The sequence below is a fragment of the Lactuca serriola genome, chromosome 4 (genome assembly GCF_051521515.1).
Source record: "Lactuca serriola cultivar US96UC23 chromosome 4, Lser_US96UC23_V15, whole genome shotgun sequence".
NCBI classification, from domain to species: Eukaryota; Viridiplantae; Streptophyta; class Magnoliopsida; order Asterales; family Asteraceae; genus Lactuca; species Lactuca serriola.
This window is the reverse complement of record NC_136411.1, coordinates 297,982,692-297,996,425: the sequence shown is the minus strand read 5'-3', so window position 1 is coordinate 297,996,425 and position 13,734 is coordinate 297,982,692. Positions and strand designations below refer to the sequence as shown.

The following is a 13,734-nucleotide window of genomic DNA, read 5'->3' as shown; positions in this document are numbered from 1 at the left end:
AAGTGGTTTTTGACCTGGTTAAGGGTCGGGATGATCCAAGTGATCATAAAAAGTTTAAGAAACTTTTAAGAGAGATTTGGGAGAGATTTCCCATACTTGGAGAGATTTCTCATACAGAGAGAGATTTGGGAGAGATTTCACATTCATGGAGAGATTTGGGAGAGATTTCACATTCTTGGAGAGATTTCTAGATAGAGAGAGAGATAGAGTGAAAACGATTTGAGAGAGGTTTCGTGTGTGACATTTGTGAGTCTCCGGCTTCGCAACGCAAGGTCCGTAAACCCCGTTAAGCCATGTTTAAGGATCTTACACACTCCCGATGAGTATGCAACATTGTTTTATCAGTTTGGTTCATTACTTAACGCAATTTTAGGTTAATGAAATCTAGATATACGAACTTTCAATTGATGATTTCTCATTAGCATAGCTAGTTGTATAGTAATTACCTAAAGTAAGCGCTAGTACCCACGGGTTAATTGAGTCAACCGGTTTGACTTGTTGACTTTAGTTGACTTTGACTTGACCGGAAATTGATGGTTGTCACACACACACACACACACACACTCTCTCTCTCTCTCTCTCTCTCTCTCTCTCTCTCTCTCTTTCTCTCTCTCCCTGTAGAAAATCAAACATACACAAATCGCCATCGTCTTCTCTCTCATACACATATATACTTTCTCAAAGCTGAAGCCTATGCAAATCCATTATCTTTGATATAACATATATATGAAGAAGAGGAAATTAGGGTTCTAGAACCCCTTACAAATCCCAGAAAGAAAAAGCACAAACACTATTCTCTCATTAAAATCCTGATCCTTCTTCGTTGATTCTGATTTCAGCCTTCCTCATTGTTTTGAAATGATCACGATACCTAGGTACACTTCAATAAAACTATTACTCACCCGATTGATCTTCCAGGCGTGTATGTGTGTGGAGATCTTTATGCCGAAAGAATTAGGACTTTTTCCTCTTCTCACTTTGAACCGATCACTTGTGTTGTTTGGTGTAATTCGTTAAATAGTGGACTCTCTCTCTCTCTCTCTCTCTCTCTCTTGTTTTTTCTCAAATTTTCAGATGACAATACACTACAACAAAAGCATAGGAAACAAATAATAAGAGGAATCAAAAACCAGCGATGATAGTTTTGTCTCCGACGAGAACCGGAAGAAAGGTGATGTGGGATATTTTACACCTTCGACATTGTCACTTCCGTCGGACCTGCTTTGTATCCATCTCGTCTAACCCTTCTGCGATTTCCTTCAAAGTTTTCACTATGAAACTGATTTCTCAAAGTCCTTCCATCTTCGGCTTTAGTATATTCATCATTTGAGTTTAGGGCAAAATTGATGAATGTTCTTATCTGGGTGGGCCCATCGGAGGAAAAAGGAGAAGCAGGTGAACGACGTTCATGGAGCCAATAGTTATGGTCACAGCCATGGCCAGCCGAAGTAAGGCAATGGTGTGTGTATGTGAGAGAGAGCCTCTTTTGAATGATTTAATAAGAAAGATTCGTATCAACATTTCATCTAATGACATGTTAATAGTTGTTGTTAGCTTAGGAGTAGATTAGATTTGCCGGTTAAAAAAAAAAGGTAATCCATTTATCCTTTCAGATTTTGGAAAGCTAACTTTTAAAACCAAAAAAAAAAAAAAAAAAAAAAAAAAAAAAAAAAAAAAAGACTTTGTTTCCTTAAAAGGGATAAAAAAAACTTTAAGAACTAAAGTAAAGTCCAATACACCATAGGTTAGCTGCGTCATTTCCCATAAATAAATCAACTGGAATAACATTTAGCACACCACTTTTGCCTCGTTGAGGCTTATTAACATTTATACAATAAATATAGACAAATGTTGATAATTTATGAATAATTTATATGTGTACTTACAAATAAAAATTTATATATATTAATTTGAACCGGAAATATCTTAATTCGTCAAACTGGTTTGCAATATATTTTTCCTTAATGGTACTTTCTCCGTTCTCATTGCCACGGCCCGGTTACCTTTTATGTCCCTTCCAATTACTTTATTTATGGACTTCGGCTTAGTCGAATTGCCAATTTTCTTGATAACTGCTTCAGATCGAAGTGTACTTTCCCAATTGAACTTAGTTTTGTTCGGAGGAATGATTCTGTTGAAGTTCATCGATGTAGAACTCTTAGGACGAGGTACTCTTTCTTGTGTGCTTCCGTTCTTCATCTCCTTGATTTCTATTTTAGTTCCATTATCCATTCGTATATTTATGTTGAGCTCTGAAAGGGCTTTAGTGTTAGTATTAGGGTCAGATGATTCACCTCCATATCTTTCTTTTTGGTGTTGATAAAGCCGATGCAACCTAAACGCAAGATGATATATTCCATCCTTGATTTCTTCTTCTAAATCCCTTTCCACGTCCTTTTCTAGTTCTCTGATGATCTTATGTTCTTCGGTAGACATCAATATAGTATAGTGCAGGGTACCTAACTCTAGTATATGTTAACATCAGTTGCTTTAATACGAATTAGGTAGATACGATCAATTGCTAAACGACAACAGTATTGAGAAGGAAAGTATAACGAATATAAGACCTGTCACATAGGTGCATGGTCTCCAAAAAGTTTCTAACTGTTGAATGGCAAATATGAACACGACTATAACTAGTTATGCATGAAAAATCATAAATAATGTAAGTGATTTTAGTGTCAACATGTTATTTTATGTAATTGGAACTAACATATGAACTAAGGGGATTCATAATTAATTTGTACTCTAATATATGTATGGGTTTGTGCGGAGTGCACACATGTAAAAGATCGACAAAAAGTATGGGGTCCGGGCGCCGCTTTAGTGGGGTCTAGGGGCAGCACCCCTAGCAGGGTCCAAGGGGCAGATCCCCTAGCTGGGTCCCGCTGTTAGGTCAACGGCCGGTGTCGAGGGGCAGCGCCGCAAAAACTCTTCGAATTTACCTATGGGAACATAGTGGGGAAAACGAATTCTTGATGGTGATTAAGGTAACACTCACAAAATACGTCAATTTTGGAAACCCTAAATAATCATTAAAATCCAGATTACCCTAACTTGCTTCAAAAGCAACCCATGGCAGCCAACCTTAAGAGGAAAACTCTAATATCGTTTATTATATATAAACGACTCTTCTTGTTGAAAATAGACACATGAAAATCATTAGCTCTCTTTTTCTCCAAACAAACAAAGAATATTTCTAGCAATTTGGCTTACGATTTCTGTGTCTAGATTCGTAAGTGTCCTTTTGGATTATCCTAAGATGAATTTCTTGCAACCCAAACATTAGATAGAAATATCAGTTCGGAAAGTGTTTACACAATCGAAGGAGTATCCAGATCTCTAACATAAACCCTATAATTACCAACAAATAAATACAACCATTGCAGAGTCACATGGAATCCACTAGTAATATTATGCAGGTAGATACATAGATTTATCAGAAAATGTTCTTTCGTCTATAAGATATTAACAATATTCAGTTCGATTATATTTTTGGACTTAGTTTCTATCTTTAACTTGTTGTGTCAACTCTCACACAAAAGACCCAATTTTTTTTTGCCATTGCATATTTAGATCCATCCACTTTATGCTACAAGCTACATAATCTAACATCATCACTATATTGGTAAGCGTTTGTATGACATACCTACGAAAAAGTCTAGCCCGATGAAGAGAACCCCGGATCAATTATTAAAACCTGAAAATGTAACGAATCAATTATAATATCAAACTATTTATAAAAGAGCTCACAAGATACTTGTATAAAAACTAAAACATGGCATACCCCCTATGATACTTTCACTTGTCTTATTATTATACATATATATGCTATTGACCAACCATATATACGAATTGATAAGGACAATTGGTTGAATAGTCCCCATCACATGATCACCGTTAATTTCGTTATGTTTTATCTTTATTTGATTGTACCATCAACAGAATTCTTAATATATTGTAATTTACTCTTAAAAATAATTTATTTTGTGAACTAATTAGATTATTGAAATTCTAAAGATGCATAGCATGTGGCTGAACTTTACGTTGAAGGAATGATTGAGAGCTTTTATTGGTTGTGCTTGAAGTATAATCAAGATAGGGCATACACAAATGTTCCTAAAAAATAAACAATATTTCATGTCACCAAAAGTAATAGACCAGCCTTGTTTATAAATTTAAACACGCACTATTGTTGTGCTTAAAATAGAATTCAATATAAGATTACCTAAATGAAAAAATATATATAAAAATTAAAAAAAAAATTAAAAATCTGTTAGATAAAAAGGGGATGAATAGATTGCTTGGAATCTCTGAAAGTCGTGATTCGCTATCAAATTGAAGTATTTCGATGGTACAGATCGAACACTCAATTGGATAAATTCAGAGAATGAAATATGAGAATGTATATGAAAAATGTTCTTCAAGATGTACCAGAAAATTGACCAAAAACGGATATATCCTATCTGAAAACTGTCAAACGACAGTTACAAACTGTCATAAAACTACCAAATTGTCATTAAACGGATCTCAAGGAAAAAAATGGTCAACTTTCTAAACTTGGATTTTTGATGCATTTTTTAATATAGCAACATAGTCCAGGGGCTGCCACCCCTGGGACCCCGCTCCCAGGGGCGCTGCCCCCGGACCCCCGTTTGTTTAGGAGCTTCGCCCCTAAATAACAATGTACTTTGAATCTTGAAAAACTTGAACAAGTGTGCACTCCTACACCATCCTAACTTGTTCAATATTCAACAAGATCACTTTTGGTCAACAAATTTAATCATATTACACTTAAATAACATTTGATGATATAAAATCACCAACAAACCTCCCCGATTTAAGTGTAATCCTTATTAAACTTAAAACAAACACAAACAACAACAAACTGATGCATAAATGAAATGTCGTGACGATTGAATTTCATATTAGTATATTACTCAATCCAAATATTCGAATATCAGGGTGTCTCTAAGGATTGAACCCTTTCTATTCAAAGTCAATACATGAAGATAATACACACACCAGTATACATTCTCATAATTTCTAACTTGACACTATATTTTACTAGCTTGTGTCCCATCCTTCAATAAGCATATCAAAGCCATGTCCCAACTTTTTGAAGCAGCTAAACTTCATGCTTATATAGGTAGTTCTTTTATTCTTGCACCTGCAAATGCAATTTTTCAAAGAACTATTAAGAAATAAATTTCAACCTCCTTAACTTGCAGTATTGAACACATACCTTGGGATGATCATAAAATTGTGTTCCAATCTTCAAGTATCAAACTTTCCACATTGAATTTAACATCTAATATTGCATTAGATGGGAATTGGGTATCTTAATATAAAAGATTTTAAGTGGATTTTAAACCCATCCCTATAGCCGCCTTGTGCACAAGATCTCTTGCTAACCCATTGGTTAGATGATCGGCTAAATTTAATTGAGTTCTTACAAACTCCACAGATATCACACCAGTCATGATGAGCTCACGAATCATGCTATGTCTAACACCTAAATGTCTAGACTTTCCATTGTACACTTGATTATAAGCCTTAGCCAAGGTTGCGGCACTATCACATCTGATAGAAATGGTAGATATCGGTTTGGGCCATAATGGAATTTCATAAATCAAATTCCTTAACCACTCAGCTTCTTTACCAGTAGCAGACAATGCAAAAAACTCAGACTCCATGGTTAAGTTAGTAATAGAAGTTTGTTTCTTAAATGCCCAAGAAATGGCACCTCCTCCAAGAAGAAACACCCAACCACTTGTAGAGGAGTGATCCTCTAAGTTATTAATCCAGCTAGCATCTGAATAACCTTCGAAAACAGAAGGATATCCACTGTTAGTTAAACCATAATTAATGGTCCCTTTCAAGTACTTGAATACTCTACTCACAGCTTGCCAATGATGTGAACGAGGATTACTAGTATATCTACTAAGCCTTCCCACAGCATATGCTATATCAGGCCTAGTACTAATCATGGCATACATTAGACAACCAATAGCCCTAGAATATTCAAGTTGAGATATTGGAGATCCTTTATTTGGCAAAAGCTTGAGACTAGGATCTATAGGAGTGCTAACAGGAGAACAATTCTCAAAGTTAAACTTTTTCAATATCTTCTCAATGTAATGAGATTGAGAAATTGAAATCCCACTGTTTCCTTGTTTAATTCTTATACCAAGAAGTACCTCAGCCTCCCCTATGTCTTTCATTTCAAAACTGGATGATAAGAATTTCTTGGTTTTATTAACTTCTTCTAAATCAGTACCAAAAATTAAGATATCATCCACATATAAACAAATCAGGACTCCTTTACCAGAAGTATCAAATTTGCTATATACACACTTGTTGTGACAACCCGAAATTTCCTTTTGTACGAACAATATCTATTCAATAGAAGCCAGTCCAGTTTAAGTGATTTTCAGACTTTTCCGAACAAGTTTGTGTACATTAGGGTTTATGTTTCTGGAGATATCAGGAGAGTGGATGCTCCTGGATTGGTGAAACTTGAACATTCCAAGTTTCATAATGTCATAGTCCAATCTCCGGAATAAAAATATTTTCTGCCAAAATAGTTCAGGACTACAAATAGATTTCTGAATTAATTAATTCATTATTCACAATTCCAACTAGAGAAAAGCCATTTTCTCTCTGACGGATCTTCGGGTTTTCATCCCAGATTGTGAGTCTACTTTCCTAGATGTGTTTTATTACTTGTTATATGCTTTATAACATTAATTACATGTCTAAAATGCAAGATCCGGGAGTTTACCGCCCAAGAACGTTCTTGGGGAGTAAACTCCAAAATGGAGCTTTAAGGCTACCTAGTCCCGTTTCCTTGTTAGGCAACTAGTTAAGGACTTAATGTATAAACATTAGAGGCTAGAAATCAATCAAGAACCACTAGTTATAGGAGTTTACAGCCAAGGATATCTCTTGGGCCGTAAACCCCTTTTTAAGGGCTATAAGTGCCCTAAATCACCCCTAAAGGCTTAGGACATTTACCCTCTAATGCTTGTAGCTAATTTGGACACCAAAACACTTCAAAATCATAGGGTTTTAGGAGTTTACGGCCAAGACATGCTCTTGGGCCGTAAACCCCTTTTTCAAGGGCAAAGTGTGCCCTAAACACCCCTAAGGCTTTGAGACAATTACCCTTGAATACATAGGACTTGAATGGGGATTAAACTACACAAAAATCATCCCTAAAAGGGAGTTTACGGCCAAGGAACATCACTTGGGACGTAAACTCCAAGTAAAGGCACAAATGTGTGCCTAATGTCCCCTTTAGCCTTAGATAAAAACATAGAAGCTATCCTACATGTGCGAGTGACTTAAAAGAATTAAAACCAGCACCCCATAGGAGTTTACGGCCGTAAACTCTAGGGGATATGGTCTTTAGGCCGTAAACTCCTCTATGGAGCATTCTAGGGCCATAAACTACTTCAAGGATTATTCCAACAAGGCTAGGCTAATTCTAGGATTAAGATAGCACCTTAAAACACCCAAAACCACCAAGTGGGGAGTTCACGGCCGTAAACTCCAAAGGTGGGGTTTGTTGGGTGGTGAACTATTATACCATGTCATTTGGTGCTTCAAACCCTTTTGCCTTGTCCCGTATCGACTTAGATGCAACCCTTAGGACCTATAACATTTATACAAAGTGTTTTCATGTTCCTAAGTGTCCCAACTTATTTTATTAAGCTATTATTTGGCTAATTAGTTATATATATGCTTATTATATGATAACTAGGCTCGTGCGTGTAAACAAATCTCCGTTTACCACCTAGCACGGTATCCGACACTGCAATTCAAACAGCTCACCACAAGTGAGTTCATACCCCTTTAATCAACCTTTGAAATGATTTTAAATGTTTTAAATACTTTATGGGGGGATACAAGTCAAACACTTATAGTTATTGCTTCAATCACATGTGATTGCATTTAATCACATGTGATTAATAACTAGGAAACCAATGATTTTATCACTGTTGAAACTGATTATCAAACTGTTTTACTTCAAAATGTTTTATAAACTCTTATACTTTTTAAACTTATTTACAACTGTGATTCAAACAAATGTTCCAATTACTTAAACTGTTTTATCAAACTGATGCCTTCAAATTGTTTTATAGATTAACATCAAGTCGATCTTTTCTTGAAATAATATTTATGGTTCAAATGTCTTATAAAATTCTTATTTATGCTTTTACTTCTTATAAATTGCATGCCCATATATGTATAGATGTATAAATAATATTTAAAGGGCTTAGGAATGCCATCCGCCCTATTTCCTTTTCCTGGATTTGGATGTGGTCTGGTGGGATTTCGGGTGACCATCTGAAGGTCGTTTCAATATTAATTTTATATCAAATATACATATATAGACATAAAAGTACTCCCATATTCATACGTACTAGACACATCATTAGTTAGTTACCATCGGGGTAACACAGGATCATACATATACAACTATACTACGAGGACATGTACAACTATACTACGAGAACATATACAACTATACTACGAGAACATATACAACTATACTAGGAGGAGAACATATACAGCTATACTAGAAATAGAAACATTACATTACATATACGAGAATACGTTAACAAATGTGATCCACTATATCGGAGCATGCCTTAAATGTCATGTCCCGAGTTGTAGCCAGAATTCTCTTGGAGGGAGAGCGTGAGTTTGCGTATAGATCTATACTGGATTAACTATCCTACACCTTGCTGCTAGCTACAGCGGGACCTGCAGGTCTGCGGGTGCCAAACGTCATTCCATTATTACGACCATTCGTATGTCGTTGTTACCAGTCGATAGCATGGTGCAATTATCACATATTACCTTAATATAAATCCGGTTTAAGGTAGTTAGTACACCAGTAGTTTCTATAAAACAGAACTACAGTACTACATTGATTTACCAATTACATCTTTTTAGTGATAACCTCACTTAAACATTTAATGTACAAACTATATTTTATTAAATGATAGTTACACTTGGTAAATTACACACTTTTACAACAAACGAGCATACAAAACAGTTAAGCCTTGGTAGAAGGCTACTTTAATAGAAAATATAGGATTTTCTGAGAGATTCAAACTTTTACAAACACTTACATACATTTTACGAACTTATACTTGAGACACGTTCAAACGATTTTGATAACAAACACCGACACTAAAATACTTATGAACTCACCAGCTTAATGCTGATAAACTCTTTCAAAATAACTTGTATTCTCAGGTCATCAGTAGACAGGTACCGAGGCCAGCTTTTGAGAAGATGGAGCACATTCAAGACTCATCTCATATTATTTTGTTTTTCATATTTTTGGTGTCTAAAACTGTACAGAACACTCTTGTATTAAAATTATATATTTAATGCAATGGATGATGTTGTTTGCTTATTTACATTTACTGTGTTGTGATACTTTACATGACGTCCTCCGCCCCAGAACGTTTCCGCCGTTCTTGGTTTTGGGGTGTGACAGATTGGTGTCAGAGCATTGTTTATAGTGAATCAGGTATATTAACCCATAAAAGATATACTAAACTATAAACCCAAAAGGGATTAAAACACTCTAACCAAGAGTCTATACTTTAAATATTAAAATATTTAATTAAGTATACTAGTCCGCATTCATACTAAAATCAGTGTCACAATGACAAGAACAAGAGTATTACGATTGTTAAATATCACAAGTAAGCTCGGGGATGTATGGTCAGTCCTGGAAATGGCATAGCCTGATCAACTATGCTGGTCTTAGGAGTGATTAGCATATGCCCTAGAATGGTTGTGATATGTTAACAAGTCTAAAAACTTACCAACAATACCACAAGAAGATCAGTAGAACTTAAACTTAAAATACAATAGGTGTATTTTGTACTACTAGTTACACGTATACTATATTCTTATATCTCTCTTCTCGCGTAGATTTAAATGGCTGAATTCCATCACGGCGACCCGTACTTTCCAAATGAAGGCAATGCCAGGTGGATCGATGAAGAGCCCGAAGATGAGCATCCAATCCCTTTGGATGATTACCTCGCAGAAGGCTTTTCTGATGTATCCGACTCCGAGCCTGAAGTCAACAACCTAGCGCTAGTAGGTCAAGCCCCGAACAACAACCCTCAACCAGCTTTTCCAGGTCCTACTCCCATGTGGGCAAACAACTTGAATCGCTGGAGTGATGAACAGGGTCAACCCTTACCATACTTTGGGGACCGAAGCTTCTACAACGTCAGCGATGGTGGCTCTGCTGACCGAGCTCTGCCTATCATTATCTGCAGAATAGCTCGTAATGTCGAGCAAGGTCGAGTAGCCATCGACCGGGTCATGGAGATTGATGCCAACTCAGGTGTCAACACAGTCCGCATCCGCCGTCTTGAAGAAGACATGGAACGGACCCGGAGAACCAATGAAACCCTGCAGCAGCAGCTGGCTGCCTCACGAATTGAAATCTTGGAACTTCGAGCTCGTCAGAGGGCTCAGGATCGACACCTTCAAGAGGTGTTTCATCAAGTGTTCGACCTCAGGGCTCGCCCGGGAAATTCCCATCGCCGTTAGATGATGTCTAGTACATCTCTGTCTTTTGGTTAAGGAATAGCCTTTAACATCTGTGCTCTATGTAGCACTTGTCTGTAAAATATTCCTAACTTTCAGTACTCTAATTAGGAATCTAAGAACTGTCAAACTATCTGTATGGTATGATGTAAGACCTACTGTTAGGTCGATTTTCCTTGAACTTAATACATCAGTAATACCAGTAGTGTTGAAATCTATCTAATCTGTGGGAAAAATCTGTACACTTGTGTTTTCCTACTAATATTCCTTGTTATGATTTCAAACACTCATTCAACTATTGGGCTATGGTTAGTTAGTCCATGTGTCACTCTCACGTTGCTTACAAATTGATTCTTACCATCTTTCTTATCTTTATAAACTTATAGCTGAAAGATGCCTCCTCGCAAATCTCCCAGGAATAACCCTGCACCTCCACCACCTCCTCCGCCTCCGGTCATCGATATTGCAGCCCTGAATGCTGTCGTAGCCGCAGCAGTGGCGACTGCCATGGCTCAGTATCATTCAACTGATGCCAGCAGAGGTGGAACCCCTGTGGAATCAACCCCGGTTGAAACCCCTGTGCGCTCGAGAGAGTGCTCATACAAGGATTTCACAAATTGCAAGCCGAAGCCTTTCTACGGCACCGGCGAGGTTATTGCCCTCTCGCAATGGCTCGAGAAGACTGAATCAGTCTTCGAAATCTGTTCATGCCCTGCGGCGAGTAAAGTCAAGTACGCCGCATGCACCTTTGAAGGAAAGGCCCTAACGTGGTGGAACAGCCACGTTAAAGCACTAACTCTAGTCGTAGCCAACGACATAGGCTGGGAAACGATGAAAGACCTAATGATGGAGGAATACTGCCCAAGGGGCGAAGTCCAGAAACTGGAACATGAACTCTGGAACCTGACCATGAAGGGCACCAATGTGATCGCTTACACTGCCCGATTTAGCGAACTGGTGGCCCTCTGCCACAATATGGTTCCCACTGAAGGGAAAAAGATCGAACGGTACATATGGGGGCTAGTGCCTCCATATCAGGGGAATATGCTAGCATCGAACCCCGCTACCTTCGACAGTGCCAAACGATTGGCACAGCGACTCATTGACCATGGAGTCAAAACCCCTGCAACCACAACCACACTAGCCATCCCAGAACCCTCCAAACCCGCTGACACTAAGCGGAAATTCTGGGATGAGAAGAAGAAACAGCGAGCTGCCAAAAGGCAGCAAATCATGGCAGTACATGCCGTGGTAACCCTTACTGCTGTTACTGCTCCGATAAAGCAGTATGCTGGAAATTTGCCGAAGTGCAACAAATGCAAATTCCACCACAACGGCCCCTGCCGTAAAATGCAGTGCTCAAACTGCAACAGGAAAGGACACACCGTCCATTTCTGTAAGTTCCCGGCACAACCTATCAACCAAGTCCCTGGCTCTGGCGTGAGCCCAACCTGCTATGGATGTGGCGAAGCAGGCCACTTTAAAAGGGACTGCCCTAAAGCGAGGAATGCTGGTGGAGCAGGGAGGGTACTAGCTATAGGCCACGGGGAAGCAGTTGCTGACCCGACCGTGGTGACTGGTACGTTCCTCCTCGATAACTCCTATGCATGCATTCTGTTCGATAGTGAAGCGGAGCGAAGCTTCGTAAACCATAAATTTGCTCGCATGCTTAATCAACCACCGCACGCACTCAAAGAACTATTCACATTAGAAATGGCTAATGGAAAAAACTGAAAGTACGAGTAGCATATACTTAGGTTGTATCCTAACTCTAGATAACCATTCATTCCCAATCGACCTCATGCCAGTCTCAATAAAAAGTTTCGACGTTATCATTGGCATAGACTGGTTAAGCCTTCATCGCGCCGACATCATGTGCTTCGAGAAAGCAGTCCGTCTAAACCTTCTGTCTAACGAAACTCTTATAGTCTACGGCGACAAACCCGGCGCAAGTCTTCGTATTATATCAAGTATTCAAGCACAGAAGTATCTGCGTAAGGAATACAGTGCATTCCTTGCCCACGTCGTCGACACGAGCCTCGAAGTGAAAGAACTAAAGAACATCCCTATAGTGAGCGACTTCCCCGACATTTTTCCAGAAGAACTACCCAGGTTACCTCCGCAATGGCAGGTCGAGTTCAGAATCGACTTAGTCCCAGGAGCTACCCCAGTAGCCAAGTCGCCCTACCGATTAGCACCAGCTGAGATGCAGGAACTCTCTGGTCAACTTAACGAACTGCTCAGCAAGGGCTTTATAAGACCGACTTTCTCACCTTGGGGAGCACCGGTCTTGTTCGTTAAGAAGAAAGACGGATCATTCCGTATGTGTATTGACTACAGAGAACTCAACAAACTGACGGTCAAAAATCGTTACCCTCTGCCTCGTATAGACGATTTATTTGACCAACTGCAAGGGGCGAACTATTTTTCTAAGATTGATCTGAGATCCGGATATCACCAGTTACGAGTGCTAGAGGAGGATGTGCCGAAGACAGTCTTCCAAACTCATTACAGACATTACGAGTTCGTGGTGATGCCATTCGGATTGACCAATGCGCCTGCAGTCTTCATTGATCTGATGAATAGGGTATGCCGGCCTTAGTAGGATCAGTTTGTCATCGTTTTTATTGACGACATCCTGATCTATTCCCGAAGTAAGAAAGAGCACGGCGATCACCTGCGACAAGTTCTAGAGACGTTACGAAAAGAGAAACTTTATGCGAAGTTCTCGAAATGTGAATTTTGGATCCGAAGAGTCGAATTCTTAGGACACGTGGTAAGTGAAGAAGGAGTCCACGTGGAACCATCCAAAATAAAAGCCATTGAGAACTGGTCAGCGCCAAAGACGCCTACTGAAATTTGCCAATTTCTAGGTCTCGCTGGCTACTACCGCAGGTTCATTCAGAACTTCTCTCGAATAGCGAAACCTCTTACGACCCTGACCCAGAAAGGCGTGGCCTTTAACTGGGAAGAGAAACAAGAAAGAGTGTTCCAAACGCTCAAACGAGCCTTGTGCACCGCGCCAATACTATCCCTTCCCGAAGGAATAGAAGACTTCGTAGTCTATTGCGATGCATCAAATCAGGGGCTCGGATGTGTGCTGATGCAACGAGGAAAGGTCATCGCCTACGCCTCGAGACAGTT

At 38.8% G+C, this 13,734-nt stretch overlaps 1 protein-coding gene across 1 annotated transcript; it reads right to left on the bottom strand.

Annotated features, from left to right (window-relative positions):
- Window positions 1-1,724: 1,724 nt before the first annotated feature.
- On the bottom strand, window positions 1,725-5,999 carry LOC145099438 (uncharacterized). The gene is made up of 2 exons (XM_079037014.1): window positions 5,663-5,999; window positions 1,725-2,465 (listed from the first exon to the last, which is right to left on the bottom strand). The coding sequence occupies exons 1-2, from the start codon at window positions 5,997-5,999 to the stop codon at window positions 1,927-1,929; spliced, it is 876 nt and encodes a 291-aa protein (XP_078893140.1). The 3' UTR covers window positions 1,725-1,926.
- Between the last annotated feature and the right edge of the window lie 7,735 nt (window positions 6,000-13,734).

Coding starts and splice junctions, on each gene's coding strand:
- LOC145099438 (XM_079037014.1), bottom strand. CDS start 5,999: ATGTATGCCATGATTAGTACTAGGCCTGATATAGCATATGCTGTGGGA. Junction 2,466..5,662: donor TTTTGCATTGTCTGCTACTG/GTAAAGAAGCTG, acceptor AACATATACTAG/AGTTAGGTACCCTGCACTAT.